Source organism: Rutilus rutilus (assembly GCF_951802725.1).
Source record: "Rutilus rutilus genome assembly, chromosome: 8".
NCBI lineage: Eukaryota > Metazoa > Chordata > Actinopteri > Cypriniformes > Leuciscidae > Rutilus > Rutilus rutilus.
In genome coordinates, this window is record NC_140222.1 from 31,498,994 (window position 1) to 31,518,689 (window position 19,696).

General features: G+C 35.6%; 3 protein-coding genes across 4 annotated transcripts in view; all 3 read right to left on the reverse strand.

The window, feature by feature from the left end:
* LOC311296162 (coagulation factor XIII B chain-like) overlaps window positions 1-19,696 on the reverse strand; it is a 409,206-nt gene that overhangs the window by 256,101 nt on the left and 133,409 nt on the right. The gene's annotated exons all lie outside the window — the stretch shown is intronic.
* On the reverse strand, window positions 3,298-5,924 carry rgs2 (regulator of G protein signaling 2). The gene is made up of 5 exons (XM_084417359.1): window positions 5,788-5,924; window positions 5,614-5,700; window positions 5,372-5,433; window positions 4,095-4,261; window positions 3,298-4,002 (listed from the first exon to the last, which is right to left on the reverse strand). Exons 1-5 carry the CDS (start codon window positions 5,871-5,873, stop codon window positions 3,823-3,825), a joined length of 582 nt encoding a protein of 193 aa, XP_084273485.1. The 5' UTR covers window positions 5,874-5,924; the 3' UTR covers window positions 3,298-3,822.
* Window positions 13,585-16,597, reverse strand: rgs13b (regulator of G protein signaling 13b). Of its 2 annotated transcripts, none has more exons than XM_084416277.1 (5): window positions 16,282-16,597; window positions 16,086-16,145; window positions 15,911-15,975; window positions 15,587-15,753; window positions 13,585-14,485 (listed from the first exon to the last, which is right to left on the reverse strand). In XM_084416277.1, exons 1-5 carry the CDS (start codon window positions 16,356-16,358, stop codon window positions 14,297-14,299), a joined length of 558 nt encoding a protein of 185 aa, XP_084272403.1. In that variant the 5' UTR covers window positions 16,359-16,597; the 3' UTR covers window positions 13,585-14,296. The 2 variants fall into 2 exon arrangements, with proteins under 2 accessions (XP_084272403.1, XP_084272402.1); XM_084416276.1 differs by having other exon boundaries at window positions 15,911-15,972; window positions 16,282-16,470.

The following is a 19,696-nucleotide window of genomic DNA, read 5'->3' on the forward strand; positions in this document are numbered from 1 at the left end:
CAAAAACGTCACATTATTAATAATAATAATAATATTAATAATAAACAGACCTGGTGTTTATATATTCAGTGGCTACAAAAAGAAAGTTAGTATTTAACAAATAGTAAAATATTTTTGTTACATTTATTTTAAATGGCATGATTTGTGTTTATGTATGAAGTAACCCCCAAAAAAGTATTTTTGGATACTTAATTCACACTTACAAATTCACTTTTAAATTATTGCATTTAGATATACATTGAAAAGTATTTAGAATAAGTCACACTTAAAGCGTTTGCATTTTAGTATTAGTATTATTATTATTTGAATAAACAATACTTGTATTTAAATAATTATGCATACAGTAACCTCAAAAAGTTGTTTTAGACACTTAAGTCACACTTTATTTTTGACAATTTATTATCAATTTATGAAAAAATGTTTGGGGGGAATTGGTCAACAAAAATATCAAGCCGAGTGGCATATTCAAAGAATTGTGCAAAATTCTCAGAACTAGTTTAACTTTTATAATGCTTTTTTCCATTTAACTGACTGGTCTCAAGGTGGTTTTTAGTGTGTGTATGAAATAGTCCAGGTCCTCGCATTTACTACGGACATCATGTGTCACTTTTAAAAAGTATTTTGCTTGGAATTATTATTATTATTTTTTTATAAAGGCCACTTGCTTTAACATTCCCTTTATTTTCTTTCAAGTGTGGCGCAAGTGTCCCAATACATCTTGAAGCCACTGTAGATACGAACACAAACCATGGGAAGTGAGTTGAGGAAAGCCAGCAGTGTTGTAAATTGTGAACACGTTCTTGGACGGGTCAAACGGGCCGAGTGTTTGGTGTCTGTTCAGTGTCCGACCGCTGTGAGGTCATCTACAGGAACAGAAGGAACACGAAGGTAAATACGTCCCCACGTACGCCCCAAAAAAACATTTAGCTGTATCAAATGTGTGCAGGTTTGCCACTGGAACAAAACAAACGCGTTAAGTGCAGGATGTTCTGCTCTCTATATTTGCTTTAAATGTTTGTCTTTAAGGAGAAGCGAGTTTTGTTATGCAGGTAGGCCTACATCTCATGCCTTAAATGGGAAGATGATAAACTCTTACACACCCTGCATCTCAACTTTACGTGGAAGTGTGCAGTAATTTATGGATGCACTGGGTGAGTTTGCTGAGATAATTGCAGTTTGGTTTTGGCTAGTGAGACTAAACTGGTAAAACTGGTTATGGGACATTGAACTGATCAGATAATATACATGAAAGGGCATTTAGGAGGTCTTCTTATCTTTGCAACTAAAAAAGCTTTAAAGGTGACACAGCAGAAAATGGTGTGAGTTTGGGGCGGGGCTGTTTGTTGAAAATGTTTTGCAATCCTGTTTTGCAACACAAGTGAAATTACACTTCAGCTTTAATATTATAAGTTAAATCGATATCATCAACTAACGTATATTGAGAAAGGACAGTTTGTGTAGAAATAATCACATATTAAAAAGTGCATTGATGTTATAGCCAATGCTGTTTAATACTATTTTGTCTAAATAAAAATAAAAGCTAATATTGTTTAGGCTTAAAAAATGATAATGTGCAGTAAGAAAAATGGATATCCATTTTGAGATTTGTTAAAGATTATATTTAACAGTATTATTAAATTATTAGTTTTAATTTAAGTATTAAAGGCTCTTAAAGTATTTAAGTATTAAAGGCTTAGTTCACCCTAAAATTAAAATTCTGTCAGTAATTACTCACCTTCATGTTGTTCCAAACCCGTAAGACTTTCGTTCATCTTCGGAACACAAATTACGATCACAAATTAGCGCAGCGCTTCTGAGTTGTACGTCAGAACGTAGGCTCACTATTGGCCGACGCTGGTCATGTGTGTGATGCTGGCCAATAGTGAGCCTTCGTTCTGACGTACAACCCAGAAGCGCTGCGCCGTTACACTACGTGAACTCACTCAGGCCCACACAGAAGAAAATGAATAGTTGAATAAAGTCGTTATTTTTGTTGTTTTTTTGCGCACAAAAAAGTATTCTCGTCGCTTGATAAACTTATGGTTGAGCCAGTGCAGTCACTTGGACTATTTTAACGATATCTTTACTAACTTTTCTGGGATGGAAGATATCGATTACATAGAAGCTTATGAAGGACTGATCCACCTCTCAGATTTAATCACAAATATTTTAATTTGTGTTCCAAAGATTAACGAAAGTCTAACGGAGTTGGAACAACATGAGGGTGAGTAATTACTGACAGAATTTTCATTTTTGGGTGAACCAACCCTTTAACTTTAAGTGAGTGTTAGATGATGGTAAAGGTAAGGTATGATGGTATATGTAAAAACAAGAGAATTGAGTATGAACAATTATGTACAATATCGGTATCACCGATAAATAAATAAAAAACTAAAATCAGCCAATAACACAAATACAAATAACTTTTTGCCTGCGTCTTTTATATCATTCCCCCCAAAAATTCTGAAACTGTAAAAAGTGAGGAAACCTGTTGCCTTAAAATGATTAAAGCTGCAGTCGGCAACCCTGGAAGATTGAGTGGACTTAGCCAAAATCTTTAATGTTTACAACTCTCATGCCCCTCCCCCACTATCAACTAATACCCTCCCATCGAGTTCGTACTGGTCATTGCGTGTGCACCAGATTTTCTGTGAACGCGCCCATCTCATCAGCATCGATCAACACCATGGAGTACTCATAAAGTAAATGGTTGATAAAGCACAATTACCTGTCGAGAAGAAATGTTGCAAGCTCTGACCTCCTAGCTCTTGAGGTTAACTGAGGAATTGGAATCTTTTCCGCCATCACTCTTCGTTACTACGCGAACTTAAGGCGTGTGCATGTGATTGTAACGTGCGCGAGGGGGGAGTGGGATCTGTGGCGTGTGCACGACCTGTGATTGACAGTCAGATCTCACACCCCCCTGCGCTGATTGGACCCGATAATCCGGGAGCGGTGGATTTTTGCAAAACAAATAACAGGCTCCAGGTGGAGTTAGAAGCTCGGTTTTTTTTCTAAAACCACCTTATGTTGTTCTGTCGGGTTATAGTGTCAATTGTACTGAATATGATCAATTTTTTTTTGCCGATGGCAGCTTTAAGTAATAAACTTCATGCGTAAAAAAAAAAAAAAAAAAAATTGAGTTACGTGAACTTGACAATTCCACATAACTTATTTTTTTCAATTACGCATGAAGTTTATTTACTTAATTTCAAGGCAACGGGTTCCTCACTTTTTTTTTTTAAGTTAAGCCAACTGATCACTTTTTACAGTGTAATGGAATGACAAACAAACATATTTTAATCCAAATTTCTTCTTTTTATTGTTTTTGTTATTAGTGTTTTTAAAGAAAAACTTTACATGTGTTAGATTACAGCAAAGGTAATCTAAATGTAAAAACAAAAAATAGGGGAGATGAGCATGTACAATTAAATATGTAATATACCGATAAAAAAACAAAAAAAACTCAATTTATACATCTCTTTATATACACACACATTTCTTTTTGCTTGCATCTGCTTTGCTGTAAAATCCAGAAAAGTAATGAAATGACAAATAAAAAAATTATCCAAATGTATTTTTAGCTCTTTCATTGAAAAGCAAAAAAATCCACAAAATAGTACAACTTCAAAACATTGATGCTGCTTCATCGCAGTATTAATATTTCACCTGACATTCACCTTAACTATATACAAATCTGTGCAAAATATGCAATATTTAAATACACTGAAATCTTAATATCACTATAAGAACATGAAAAAGCAGACGCGTGTACATTCTAAAACGGACCAGCCATTAGTTTAAATACAACAACTGAAAACATCATTGCTCTCCTGCAGCAATTCTGCATAGTCGACGGTAGAGTTCAGAGTCCAGGAACCGCGGGTACGAGTTGTGCTCCATCAGGAAGTGAACTCTGTTCTGGGCTGCTTTGAAACTAGACTGTGTTGGGATCAGAAGGCTTTGGTGGAGGGACTCCTTGGTGTTGAAGTCCAGGTTGACCTAGAGAAGGAAGAATTGAAAGAAATGGTTCAGAACGTGTGGCACCGCTTGATGAAAAGGAATAAACTTTGCTGGCGTTGATGAAACCTCACCTCCTTCGGAGACTCTGGCTTGACGAATTCTTTGTATATTGTTTTTGCCCTTGATCGGAGTTTTGATCTCGACCCGATCTTTCTAAACTCTTCGCAGGCCAGCCAGAACTCGATATTCTCCTCGCAGTGTTCAGACTTCATGAAGAGGCGCAAAGCAATCGTTCCATCTGAAATATGAAAACCGTAATAAGATCAGTTGGCATTAAATAATGTGGTGTATTACCACCCCCCCAAAAATTATATATATATATATATATATATATATATATATATATAACTATTTTTAATGTTCTTGAAATAGTATTTTATGCTCATCAAGCCTACATTTATTTGAGCAAAAATTCAGAAAAGAAACTGTAATATTGTTAAATATTACTACAAAATAATGTTTTTCTTTTTTAATATACTTTAAAATATAATTTATTTCTGTGATCAAAGCTGAATTCTGAAGGATCATGTGACACTGAAGACTGGAGTAATGATTCTGAAAATACAGCTTTGCATTACAGAAATAAATTACATTTTATAATATATTCAGATAAAAAACTGTTATTTTAAATCGTAATGTTTCACAATATTACAGTTTTTTTTTTTTCCTGTATTTTTGATCAAATAATGCAGCCTTGATGAGCATAAGAGACTTGACTTTCAAAAACATTAAAAATAGTAGTGTTTCCAAACTGTCTCTCGGTGTGTGTGTGTGTGTGTGTTTGTGTGTGTGTAACATTAAAAATAGTAATGTTTCTAAACTGTCTCTTTGTGTGTGTGACATTAAAAATAGTAATGTTTCCAAACTGTCTTTCGGTGTGTGTGTGTTTCCAAACTGTCTCTAGGTGTGTGTGTGTGTGTGTGTGTGTGTGGGTAACATTAGTAATGTTTCCAAACTGTCTCTTTGTGTGTGTGTGTAACATTAAAAATAGTAATGTTTCCAAACTGTCTCTCGGTGTGTGTGTGTGTGTGTGTGTGTGCGCTGTAACATTAAAAAATAGTAATGTTTCCAAACTGTCTCTCGGTGTGTGTGTGTGTGTGTAACATAAAAAAATAGTAATGTTTCCAAACTGTCTCTAGGTGTGTGTGTGTGTGTGTGTGTGTGTGTGTGTGTGTGTGTGTGTGTGTGTGTGTGTGTGTGTGTGTGTGTGTGTGTGTGTGTGTGTGTGTGTGTGTGTGTGTGTGTGTGTGTGTGTAACAAAAAAAATAGTAATGTTTCCAAACTGTCTCTAGGTGTGTGTGTGTGTATGAGAAGATAAAATTTGTGAATGTTTAGAAATATCAATTACATTTGCTGCTCAACAAGTTGTCCAGAGATTGTGCCCATTGAGTAACTTCTTCAGTAGTTGGCCTGTGCGGATATAAAGACAGACATTTAAGTTCATTTTTATTTAAATCAAATAAAAAATGTGAAAGATTTAATGTTGAATTAAATTATCTTTATTTAATGATTTATCATTTTTGATTAAGTCAATGATCCCAATTTATTATATGAACATAGTAATTAAAAAGAGTTTTCCCATATGCTCACCCGTATAATTTTGTCTGTGGCGCGGTTTGGCGCGATTCTCTCGTGGGAAACGTCTTGAACAGCATTCTTGATGTCCACTTTGTTTTCCTGTTAAACAGAATCAACAAACATTAGCAACCGCATGCGTATCGCTCGGCGTAAACCAAATGCAACTTGATAAAATGCACATCTCACTTTATTTCGCTTTGTTCTGTAGTCGTATCAGGGTTGCTGAAGTAGGTCAAGGGATCCTTGCTCGAATCTGGTGCGGAATTTCTCATTTTTGCCAATCTGTCCAAGACTATCAATTGAACTAAAATGTGTTGTCTTGAAGTGTGCTGCTTTTATACCTAAGGACTCTGTGCTGTGGGCGGGGCTTCATCAGCAGGGGAAGCATCTGATTGGTTGCCTTGCATTAGCATTTGAGTGGCATGTACTTGTGCAAGTCTTGTTGGCAGGAACACTGCAGTTCTTTCTCAAATAATCTTTCATCAAACAAAACTTAATGTTTATCTAAACTGTGTGTGTGTGTGTGTACACTAACCTAATCTAAAAACTTTGTGATCTCATATTTCCCATTTCCCATAACTTCCATTTGTGCGTGTAAATATTTCTGATGACGTTTTTATTATAAAACATACAAAGTAGTAAAAATAAGGAGTAAGTGTACGTGTACGTTTAGAGATGTACAAAACCTGAGTAACTTGTAACTCGAGGATGTTAACTCAACATCCGTCTGAGGCAAAAAGTACTGAACAAACTGGAATGTTCCCAACCAACATTCCACATGCTTCTATTTGTGGAAGGCAGTGTTTTATTTATAGAAACACTTCTAAAAATAGCTCATGTCTTTGTTACTGTTTTAATTACTTTGGACGTGATTCAAAACACAAAACTCTCGTAATCTTTGCCGTCTTCACTTTTTGACGGCAGATATCAGGCTAAACTGCTTGATGCATGAGTTGAAAGATTTTAGATGATACAGAAACATGCATTACCTGAAGAAAAAGAGCAGTGGGTCACCTAACTCTCGTCAGGCTTTTTGAGGGGGGAAAACAGGGCTTTAAAACCTTCATTCAGAATCAAGGGCCTCGCTAATAAACGTATTGTGCTGTGGTGGAAGAGTAAACATCTGTGACAAGATAAGTCGTGTTGGAACCTTGACTTTAAAGTGCTAAATTAGATCAACATGTTTGCAGCTGACAGACTAGCCGTTCTTAGTCATCCTTGAGCACAAGTGTTTGTGTTCTCTTTTGAGAGAAGAGCTTAGCGTACGCATTACGCATTACGCATTATCTCAGACATAGCACTTAATTGTGAGAAATGCCGCGTAGAAACTGTAACTTGCATGACAAAATGCATGACTAGATGGCAATGTCTGAAGTAACCCAAATGTCAGGTTTTAAAAACCACATGCCACAAGTGCATTTCTCATTTCAGAGAGCAAATCTGTACAATTTGTACAGAACAGGTTTCCTTGCTTCCAAGTACAAGCTCTTTGAAACATTCTCAAAGCATGCTGGATAACATGATCATCTTTGTGTGTGTGTGTGTGTGTATTTACAAACTTTTATGTTAGATGTGATTAATAGTGACCAGGGCTTGACATTAACAGCCACCACATGCGGGAGTATTTCAGCAGTGGCGTGTAACGCAGTCACTTCTACTAGACACTTTGCCGGGTTTCAAATGTCTTTTAAAAAGGCATCTGAAATAATAAACTAAGTGCAATTGAGTGTTGTCGTAAATATAGATTTTTCAATACATATCGATACTGAAATATCTGAAACGCTTCCAATGCTCACTTTCCACCGAATCGTTCTTCTATCTCTCTCTCTCTCGCATGATCTCTCCGACAGCCAGTTACACACAAACCCGCCTCCATTCACTCACTCGTTTAATTTGCGCCGTACGAATATTGTTGCTGTTACAGGGCTTGAATTTGGGCGTGGGATTGCACGTATTGTGCATGATTTAAAGCCGCCTCAGTACTAAAGTGAGTTATTTTTGCTGATTATTGCGCTTAAACAGTCAAATACACACAAAATAATGTCATAATGCCGGTCTTGACGAGTATTCGCGTAAACACAATCAGTTATGTTTTAAGTGAACATACATAGTTGAGAAAGAAAACGCATGTGTAACAGTATAATGGAACTGTGTGTCAGGTCTTAAAGTGACAGCAGCCTAATATATCAGCCAAATTATGAGATAATATAAAAAAATGTATCTATATGGCAGTTTTTCCCCATGGTATCGATGTCAAAATTGTGGCCAGTGAAAATGCCAGTAACTTTGGTAAACCATTAGCCACAGTGGCTGGTGAGTAGGGTTGGGAATTGAAAATCGATTCCAATTCTAAAAATCGAATACTTGAGGTCAGGAATCGAATACTTGTTATAAAATAAAAATTTCAATTCCTTTGTGACCATTTCAATATGACTTTTAACCATTCAAACGCGAGAAGACTCAAGCGCTGTTTTCTGTGCTGCACACTAGGGGTGGGCGATATCTCGATATTTACGATATATCGAGATTTTTTTTTAACTCGATATGGATTTTGACATATCGTATATATCGATATATTGTTTATATTTAATTCTGATTTCGCCACTTTGCTTGTTTGCCTTCTCTGTGCTGTGCTCGCCCCCGCCCTCCTCTGCTTTTGTTCCCCCTCCCCTCGCGTGTTGTCTCCTATTTTTTTACAGTCTATGGTTGTCTCATTCCAGTTAAATGATTCAACCAACCAAGTCCCCCGAGTCCGGTCACGCACATGATCAATCTTTCCCCGCCTAGCGAGTGCTTGAAGTGCGTCAGAAACAGCGCGCGCGCGATCAGTTGTTGTTCGTAATTTGTTGTGTAGCGTCGCCTCTCGCCGCATTGCTTTTGTTTTAGGGCGCTTAACACACTCACACTTAACATGCTCCCCTGTAGAAACGGGCCTGGCAGCTCGCGCCAGGTCTAGACACGGTGAAAGTTTCCTGATTGTGACGGATGGCCGAATTTACATGACACATTATAAATTAGCATTAGCCTACCTATTCTGCTATAGATACAGAGCCAAAAAGAAGAGAAGAGGATAAAGGTGGATAAAGACAGAGGTAAAGTGATGTAATGAATGAACAGTTTATCTAATTGCATAGTAGTAAGATACTATAATTTAATGGCAGTTATTTTTACCTTAAACTTTATGCTAGCAGTTGTTCTGAGTTCTCCAGAGGCCCCAGACAGTGTGATTTTGTAACAATCATGTCAGTTTTTAGATGCATTTTTATCACTTTTAATCTACAAGTGCAGTTTTACTCTACAGTTGTGCAGTTTTTTGGGGGTATATGGCATTTTTTTTTAATTTATTTGCCTAAATTAGTAATGGTATTTCTATACAGGTTTATTAAAAATAGTGCAATATTTTTTTTTTTTCCTTTATTTTTCAGTTAAATTATTATTTTAGTATACAGGACTTTTTTTTTTTTTTAAATGTCACAGAAGCACTTTGTTCCTACATGAACTGCCTACCTATTTGCATTTCAATAAAAAAAAAGACTTTGTGGTATTTGGCATATTTTTGCAGTAGTTTTTGGGGGGTTATTTTTCCTGTAAAGATATCGAGATATATATCGTATATCGAGATATAGCAAAATATATCGAGATATATTTTTTGCTCCATATCGCCCAGCCCTACTGCACACACATCCAAAACGTGCGTTCAGAAAAAGTGATTTTAATGTGATTTTACACCATTCAGACACCTTGAGCGCTGTTTTCAGTGTGCAACTATTTTGGATCCGTGCGACTCTTAAAGTGACAGTAGCCTAATATTCCTGCTGCCGTCTCTATAGAGCTGGTAAGTCCCGCCCCTTCCGTAAAACCCCGCTGGACCTCAAAATTGAAAAACCGTCAATGCAAGTGAATGGGAGAAAATAATTATTTTCTGGTCCCGTTTGAATTGTGCCATGAATGTGAACATATGTTGTCTGTGAATTTTTTATATAATCTTTCATGTTACGAGTTTGACAGTATATGGTATGATTCTTCGGCTAGCAGTTGTGGAAGAGACATAACGAGAAAGACTACATGTCGCCTATGTGACGTCACCCCATAAAGTTGACTTACCCGTGGTTTTCGCCAACCTCAACGATTTTGTCCTCTCCCTGAAAGAAGGCGGTGAAGTGCACCAAAGACACAGTCATGTTTAGCGGGATCCGTGAGCTAGTGTCCGTGTGCTAGTGGTGGTGGCGTTTCAAACGCGTCGAAAGCAGCGAAGAGTTGTAGTCCACAAAGTGCTTTCACACAAAGTCTAACCGTATCAAACTTCTACCCGCTAAATTGTAGCATTCTTCACACGAAAGATTATATAAAAAATTCACAGACAACATATGTTCACATTCATGGCACAATTCAAACGGGACCAGAAAATAATTATTTTCTCCCGTTCACTTGCATTGACGGTTTTTCAACTTTGAGGTCCAGCGGGGTTAGCGGAGGGGGCGGGACTTACCAGCTCTATAACAACACTAATCAAACAACAAAAAAATAACTTTTGTAACTTTATTTGTAATGTATATTTTATTGATAAAGTGCAGTGCTATTTTACATTTGATCGCAGTTTCTGTACCTGAATACCTGAAAATCTTAAAACACTGTTTATTTCAATCGTATCTTTGTTCAGTTGAATCTATTTGTTGCGATTGCTAGTTTTTTATTTGTTCTTTTTTAATTACTGAGTGTTTATGGATGGTATTTTTAAACCACAGGCAAACGTTACTTGCGTAAGTGTTGATTTTTGTTCATGATAGTCAGCTACAGTTAAATGTTTTGCAATAAGACTAAATGTGAATGATATTTAAGTTTTGTTTTAGTTTTTTGATGAGCAGAATCGAAATCAGAATCAGGCCTATATATATATATATATATATATATATATATATATATATATATATATATATATATATATATATATATATATCAAAATGTGGGATAATGTCTCATGCATTTAATGTTCCTAGATAGAACACAAATAAAAGAAATTAAAGTTCTCAGTTGAATATGCAGTATGCATGTGTTAGTCATGATGCACCATGTCATTCTGTAATTCACCTGATCCTATTCCCTTTGAACATGAAATACTGGTTTTCAGCCTTTGGTGCTGGAAAGAGAACACATCCCTGAATAGCACAAATAGAGCGGTTTGTTCCTGTCACCAGTGTGGCATCAGAACTATGCATGTTTCCATTCGTTTAGTCAATGAGATGCAAATATAGATTTGTGTACGTGATTAGTGTCAAAGCCTTGTTGTCAGTGCAGTGCTAAAGAGGATATGGAAAACAGCTTGATTTGAATATGGGACTATTAAAATTCACATGATCAAGTTGAGGTTTACATGCACTTTCAGTACAAGTATGCCAACAGGTTTTGTGTGTGGTTACCAAGAGGTTTCTAAGGTGTTCTGTGTGGTTGCTAAGGTCAAATTTTCCGGCCTAATTCAAAATAGCCCACGTTCAATGATATTTTGGTGCATCTTTCCACATGAAACATCGTCCATGGCTTTATACATGAATAATTTGCCTTTTGCAACACAATGAGCACTTTTGACCACTTCCTATTTGTTACGTTATTACAAATTGTACAGATAAATATCTGCAGCTCATGCAGGTTTTGTAGTGAACCTCAGCCGATCAGAAGATACGCGTTTTTGGGAAAAAGACACACTAGGGAGTGCCAAATGAACTCTCTGCAACTCTGCTCCATATAAAGTCCATTTTTATGAGCCCATCTGTATCGTCCAGCTTTGCAGATGCCAGACCCAGTGTTTTTAAGAGACTTAGCGTCTGTTATGGTGTTCAGACTGTAAATATCAGCGAGCTTCTTAAGTGGTTCACAGTGAGATCGGGGCCAAGTTTCCGTTCGAATTGACGATAGTCCAAAAGTTTTACGCACAAGGTATTTCCCAGCAATGACACATGTGCTGTACTCATGGGGGACTCCAAAAGTACCTCAAAATGAAAACAAGAGCACTTCCTTTTGGTGAGGGGGCATGTTTTTGAGATAAAAGAGGCAGCTTGCTTGGTGAACATTTTGTGTGTGTGTGGGCCTATGTGTGCAAGGACAATTCAGGGAGTAAAAGTACAGCTGTTCAGTTTGTCCTAAAACAGAACTAAGATTTTTTTTTAGTCGTGTCTGTGATTTAGTATTACTTGAACAGACTTTCATATAATGTTCTACAACATAAATTAGACACAAAACCACTGTGTTCTTTGTAAACACAAGATGCTAACAGGCTAACAAGCCACTATTCATGTATTAATTAATAAATCAAAGTAACAAATCAACCACGTCCTAGCACGTCCAACTTGCTAACTAAAACGCAATCTCTGAAAGTCTTCTGACCATGTTTGTAGTTGTTTTGACCCCTTGCAACACACTTTTTGTCATCTTTGAGAAGCAGTTTTATGCTAGCTATTAGCTCTGTTCCAAAAGCAAAGTGCCTTTTAAGGTAGCATGCTAAGTGTCCTAAATCCTGTGATTGATGGGGAACAGTCTATATAGGAAACAACATAGAAGACTCAACACACTTTTGACGTCAGTAGAGTTGTTAGAGGTGTTTGCGTGTTGCTAATGCTAGAGGCAGTATCTGAAATGAAGCAATTGATGCATCGATGAGCTTTGCTTGCTTCTTGGATATGGCAAATTAGCGTTCCAGATTGACTGTAAATTGACGTCATGACTGAACGGCTCTATATTTAAAGCTCATGTTTAAAATTAATAACAAACTAAATTGGGCATTAGTGTTCTGTGCGAGAAACCATGAAACGAATGGGTGAAGACTTCTGTCCCTAAAAGGAGACAGTTTTCCGGTCACAGTTCTGCTTTGCCCTTGACCAACACATTTAAGTTTTTTCCAGCGGGACAGTCCCTGCAATTAGTGTGAAGTGTCTACTAAATGGCAAGTCTCACAGAGGAAGGCTTGCGTCACAAACTACGTTAGCAACATTAGGCATGCAATAGCAGAAATGTACGAGTTGCAAGATCTCATGACTTTTCAGTATCTGGTGCAATGCACACTTCTCTGGCACTTATGAAGTCTTTCTTTCTTAATTCCCTGTTCTGTGGGAACTGAAACTCATCTGTTCCTGTTTCAAAGGTAATTGTTTCACTAAATAGTCATGGGATCTCTCGGCAAAAGGGTTCGAAAATAATCATTCCTATGATGTTTTAATTAAACGAGTTGACAGGAGCTGTAAAGTTCACATTTAGCGGTGCTTTTTGGTGTTTGATGCAACATCTGTAATGGATGTACTGTCTTGTTTTCCTGTGAGGACATCTAAACGTCCTTAAAACATTGGGTAATAAGACATTTCACCCAATAGACTGACATCATATTGGTTATTTTTTATTAATCGTATCAGGTGGTATTGTTTCTGTATAGTTTTTAGATTTAGATAGCAATAACTTAGGCATAGTGGAAGTTTTTCGGAAGATTTAACCCTTTAATGTGTGTTAATTGCATTTAGAGAAATATATATTTATATATCGGCCAGTTATCGGTTAGAATATGAAAGTCAATTATAAGCTTATTGTGTCGGCCATAAATATAAATACTTTTATATATACACTTACCAAGGATAAATAAAATGTTATATATATATATATATATATATATATATATATATATATATATATATATATATATAAATATAAATATAAATAAATAAATAAAAATATATATAAATATATATATATATATATAACATTTTATTTATCCTTGGTAAGTGTATATATAAAAGTATTTATATATATTATATATATATATTACTTATTTTTTATGCTCTAACTAAAACGTAAGATATTTAAGTGGAAACAAGACAAAATACTGAGTAAGAAAAATTGTTTTCAGTAATTCGCAAAAGAAAAGCAAAGGAAACTGGGTGAACAACAATATGAAGATATCACTATGAAGCAAACCAAAGACACAAAAGAAAATGGAGGGAAAAGTTCAACAGTGTCCAATCTTTATTTTATCGTCCTCAAAAATGACAAAAGTCAACATCCAACCAGTGGCTGTGGCTAATAAATAGTAGTATATCTTCATTTAAATTAAACGTTATAACATTACAAGTAATGCCTACGGTTTTTGTGTGTGGCACACATGCTACAACTGTACTTGTTTTTTAAGTTTTTTTCATCTTGACCTCTCTAGTAGGTCATTTCTTTCTTTTAATGTTATACATCTGTGTGGCAATAAGGCACTGATGTTGAAATAGGATAGTCCTATGTCAAGATCCTCTCAAAAAAGTGTCCAAACCACCTCAACCAATAGGCTGAGGTAGTTTTTTGTTACTAAAGTCATTGTAGGACATGGCAAAGCAGTTTATAAAGATCTTCTGGAAGTGCCAGGAAAAGACGATAGTGTTGTCCCCACACTGTAGCTTCGGAAACCACCGGAAGGGCTTGAAGGAGCTGCGTCCTTATCTACACAGGAAGCACCCTCAGTTGAGAAGCACTCCTGGCATTTCAGCAACACGTCGGACTTGTGTTTCTTGTCATTTTGCCTTGATATCACCAGCATGTTCCCAACCATTGCTCCTTTTTGTCTCCTGCTAGTTTCAGAAGTTCCACACGGCGGGGGGCGCGAGCTTTGGGGTTCTGGTCCTGCACACAAACCAGACCGTTCCAGTTTTAGCATTGGTGTGATATATCCACACAGTCATCCTCGAGCATCATCCGCAGCAAGGGACTCGAGGAGGGTCTTGTACATCTCAGATCGTAGAAATCTGGGGTAAGAGTCACGTTCCATCAGGCCGAAAACGATCTTCTGAGCCTCGTCGAAACACTCTGCCGTCGGACTCCTCACATTTCTCTTGATTTCCTCCCGTGTGTGATAGTCGATGTTTATCTGTGATGCAAATGAGAGGCATTTACACTATCCCTACACTGGAAGCAACCGATTATGAGATGTACTGTCTAAATAATCAGAAATTACATTGGAAATATGCAAAATTAAGTCGTAATTGAATTGCGGAGAGCCTGGAGAATTGCGAGAAATAAAATGATTTAAAATACATCGCATCACAACAATGTACCACGATTAGTATAAAACAGTATTATTGTAAAACAGTATTAGTATGTGTAGGGGCAAATGTGTAGGTAAGTGTTATATCTTATTAATTTCACATTCAAGTGCTGTTCCTTATATTTATTTTACATCTGCTATGGCTGGGGGCCTACAAATTAACTTATAATTGTTAACTTATTTTTTTATAATATAATATAATATATATATATATTTTTTGAATAATTATAGTAATATAATAAATAAAAAATAATCATTTATAAACATACATATTTTTTATCCATTATATTATATGTTAATTAGTAAGTTTAATATTTTAATAGAATATTATTATTAAAATATTATAATAAATTAATAGTAAATGAGTATAATGAATAATTTATAATATTTGTAATAATAATATTCTAATAATTATACTAAATATTTTTTATTTTATTATAATATTTATAATAATAATATTATAGTAATTGTATTTATTATACTATTTATTATAATTATTAAATGAAGTAAATTATTATTACAATAAATAATATAATGAATTATTTATAATAATTATATATATATGAGAGGGAGATTTTTATTGTATTGTTACTTGTATATACAAATAAATATGAATACAAATTACTTTTAATTATTATTTTAAAATATGATATATTAGATTGCTACTGTGTACATATGGTACGATAGAGATGATTTAGTGTTATTTAATTATATTTAAATATAAATATAATATATAAAAATAATTCTTTTTTCAAACAGAAGGAGAAAATAAAGGTGTAGAGCAGCTCTGCAGCACATGGAAAACTATAATTCAACTGAAAGCATATCGTGACATTACAGGCACTTCTAGTGTAGACATCCTCATTGGTTATATAGAGATTTACAAGCGTATAGAGACAGGGTGTTGTATGGTTCCTCCTTTACCTCTTTCGGAGATTCTGCTTCGACGAATTGCTCAAAGATTTTCCTCGCCTTCGAGCTCATCTTATGGGACGAAGTTATTTTCTTGTAGTCCTCACAGGTCAACCAGAATTCGATGTTTTCATCGCTGAACTCTGACTTCAGAAAGGTGCGGAATGTGGCCATGCCATCTGGAGGGAAGCAAATGCGGGTGCGCGTCAAAACACGAAACCAGCACCTCTTTAATTTACTAGTGTTTTAGTTTACTCTCGCCTCAGCAAGCCAATGCCAAAAATAGATATCAGTGCTTTGGAAAAAAGAAAAAAAAAAGAAAAAGAAAAGACTTACATTTGGAACCGAGAAGCCGTTCCAGAGACTGGGACCATTGTTGGGTGTCTTCTAAACTTAGCCTGCTGAGATCAGACGGGTTTGATTAGTTGACCATAACTGGATTAGGAGCAATAACTCTTGTTTGAACTATTTTGGACCTGGTGTCCTTATATGTGTGTCACTTTTTCCTTACCTCTCCGGAGCAGATGAACTGGTGAACATACACTTTAGTCGGCACATGAGGTTCTTTCCTCTATGGAGAGAAAGTCAGCTTTGTTGTCGGCATTTCATGATTCACACATCCAAAACCTACGCTAAAGCATCCTGGGACTCATAATAGATTCCCTTGTGCTGATAGTTGAGTAAAAATGCCTGAAGATCACACTTACAAGGTCTTGTTTCTCCTGAAGTCGTCTCTGTCCATGTTGACGTGCGTTGGGAGAGGTTGTGGGATTAGGCCAGGCATGGTAGAGCGAGGGCTTATTGCCCAGAAATCCACAGCCGCACGGTCCTGCTAGTGATCATGCTGCACTTGGTGCTCTACAGGTTTCCCTTCTGCGTATCCGGCTCTGCTTTTTATGCCCTGCGACGGTTGCTAAGGGCTCGTTTCACCAACAGGGACTCGGCGAACCACAGCAAAGAGGAAGCCCCATCAAACCCTTCCCCTCCTCCCAGTCAGTTGCTCGTGTGCGAAAAGCATAGCCCGCTTCTTCATATTTTTAGACATGTAAATATGCATATACCTGCTGAAATAGCTGATAAGCAAATTACAACTTTGCATGTTTTGGCTTTTTCAGTAATCTATGGACGTAACAGGGCCAAATTTTAATGGCGCACGAATGAAAATAAGAGTCAAATGAGATGGTTAGGCTGCTTCGTCTGTCTTTGTTTTGCTTTTTATTAGCATATAAGGAGGGATCCTTCTGCAAACATAGATAATGAGTAACTAGCTTCACCTGCACTAAAAGACAAGAGTTTTAAAGCCTGGAGAACTGATGCTGAAGTTCTGCAAGATCTTTGGTTCTCTAGTTCTTTGGAAAGCCATCTATGTTCTGGTGATTTAAAGAACCCAGAAACAAACATGCTGATCTGAAGAACCTATGATAGATCTTTTAAAAACTCCAAGGAAGCATATGGCAGAAACATTTGTTGAAAAGAAAAGAGTTATTTGCTAAACCAACTAAAGTTAAATGCATGAATGTTTCGCCAATCATTATTACATATTCAGGTCTTTAGCGACCAGGATCTATATCTAACACGGATGGATCTCTACCTGTCGCAATGATATAAAATTCTCCTGATATAAGAGTAACAGTTACAGAAGAATAAAAATAAAGCATATTTTGGAGCTTGGAAGGGTTCAGTTTTATACCATCATCACTGTCCTCGTCAGAGATCATTTCCTAGTACATTCAGCATCTGGCTCATATTTGTGATCTAAAACATATTTTCAAAACTATCATTTTCAACATCTTCAAAATCAATGTTTTGATTGGTGACAGCTTCATCACCAGATCCACCATCAAGTGACCGTGACACTAATATATGATTGCGTTCAGTACTTGCTCTGCAGTAAATCGCTGAGCCATTTTAAGGTTTGCTGATGATACTTCCTATTCTTTTGTTTTCTGCCTGCGGTAACTATGAGTGAAACGTCATTTCGTACACATCATTGTGTATCGGACATTGTCACCTTAAGGAATAAAGTTGAATTGCACTTATTTATCAAAGATTCAATTATTGTTGTGCAGAAAAATATACTTAAACTGTTACACACCTTGGGTCGTTAGGGACCCTATACAATTTTTACAAAAAAAAAAACATACAAAAAAAAAGTTATGTTATTTATTAATAAAAAGTCACCAACATGCAGGAACCTGCTGGAAAAAATTATATAATATTATAAACCCCAGCAGACAAAAAAGTGTTTTTATGACAAGACAAGATTAGTTCAGGTTGCATGTATCATGTGGTGCAACTCTACCAAAAAAAAAACCATAATGATATTTATAAAATAAAAAAAAGTCTTATGAACAGTCTTATCAAATTTTGTTCCTATCAATATATATATATATATATATATATATATATATATATATATATATATATATATATTTTGACAAAATTTGCAACACATCAAAGTCATTTGGTGCAACCAAAATGCTGGTAAAAAGCATATTTTATGATAGACTCTTGTCATGACTGTGTAAAGTCAGTATATCTCTGAAATTTTCAGATTATTTTATTTTATTTTTGACAAGAAAAAATTTGATTAGGTTGTAAAATGTCTTGTGGTGCCACTCCAGAAAAATACGTCATGAAATGTATTAATTAATATTGATGATATTAAAAAATAAAAATAACTAGATAAAAATAGGTATAAAAACTTTTTGGGAAATAATGATTGTGTTGTGGTACACTTACATGTATTCAAAGTGTATGGAAACTCTATGCTTGATGGTTACATCACATGACATTTTTAGTCATTAAATTGAAACTTTTCGTGAAAAAGGTATACATTTTTTCGAAAACCATATGAAACAAACTTGAATACAAAAAAAGTACATTCTAAAAAACTGGATTTTTAAAAGATTTCCTTTATCATGGTCACCCAGAAATCATGAACCCTTTCAATGGACCATTTCTATGTTTTTTATGTGCATTAATCCAGTGACTTTGCTAAGTTTTTTTTCTCCATAAGTTTATTAAAAAATGGATCTAGGCAGTGAAGTGCTCACATTAGATTCCATGTGTTAATGACAGCGTGTGTAGACATCCTCAAAGTCACCTGACCAGCGCAATCGATCTCACTGCTCCTCACATACTGTAACACTGTCAGTTTCTCCATTGTGCAATTGAGCAATTTTGTGCCTCTGGCAATATCAGCGCCTGAGAACATTACTCATTTCCTTTTAGTTGCCATGGCGACTGTTTTGGCGGCAGATGTTGGTCAGATTAAGTGAGAGATTGGTCTGGGTGTCATTCTCAGGCTGAAACTGACTAATAATAACTAAAAATAACAGACACATATTGGTGAAACGGTCTGTCAATAATTCGTGCATCCGCTGGATCATTTCAAGAGGGGAGCTTTCATTTAACTGTCGCCTGTGTAAGATAATTTCCTTATGTGTGTGTTACCACATGATTTCACATCAGTGTCATTTCTGAATGACAACATTTGTGTTGCGTTGAGATGAGAAATTAATGTATGGGGGAAATAATGTATGATTGAATTAGTTGTACATAGTATAAGCAGTAGCAAATAGTGTCCAGAAAAATCAATTACTTATACTCTCTCAACTAAAGAAATAACTGTATAGTGTCATTTTTGCCTCTTTTAGTACTATTATCTTTTTCATACATAAAAAAAGAAAGAAATTGTCATCATTTTTTCAAGAAGTGAACTTACTTTTTAAGTACAAGCAAGCAATATCTCCTGCTTGTTTATCACTTTATTTTACATTTTGTCATGTTTGTCAGTAGAAAACAATCTTAAAATGTCAACCCTGTTACCTTTGTGATTTATATTTTATATTATATGAATGTGTAAGGTACTGTGAATGTTTAGAAGTAAATAAAGACATTTTCAATACCTTAATTGTTTCTCTTAAACGGCAGTGAGATTAAATTGAAAACAAATTGAGCTTTTTAAGCTGTTGCTTCTCAAATTTCAACTCACTTTACATATATATCAACTATATACACTCACCTAAAGGATCATTAGGAACACCTGTTCAATTTCTCATTAATGCAATTATCTAATCAACCAATCACATGGCAGTTGCTTCAATGCATTTAGGGGTG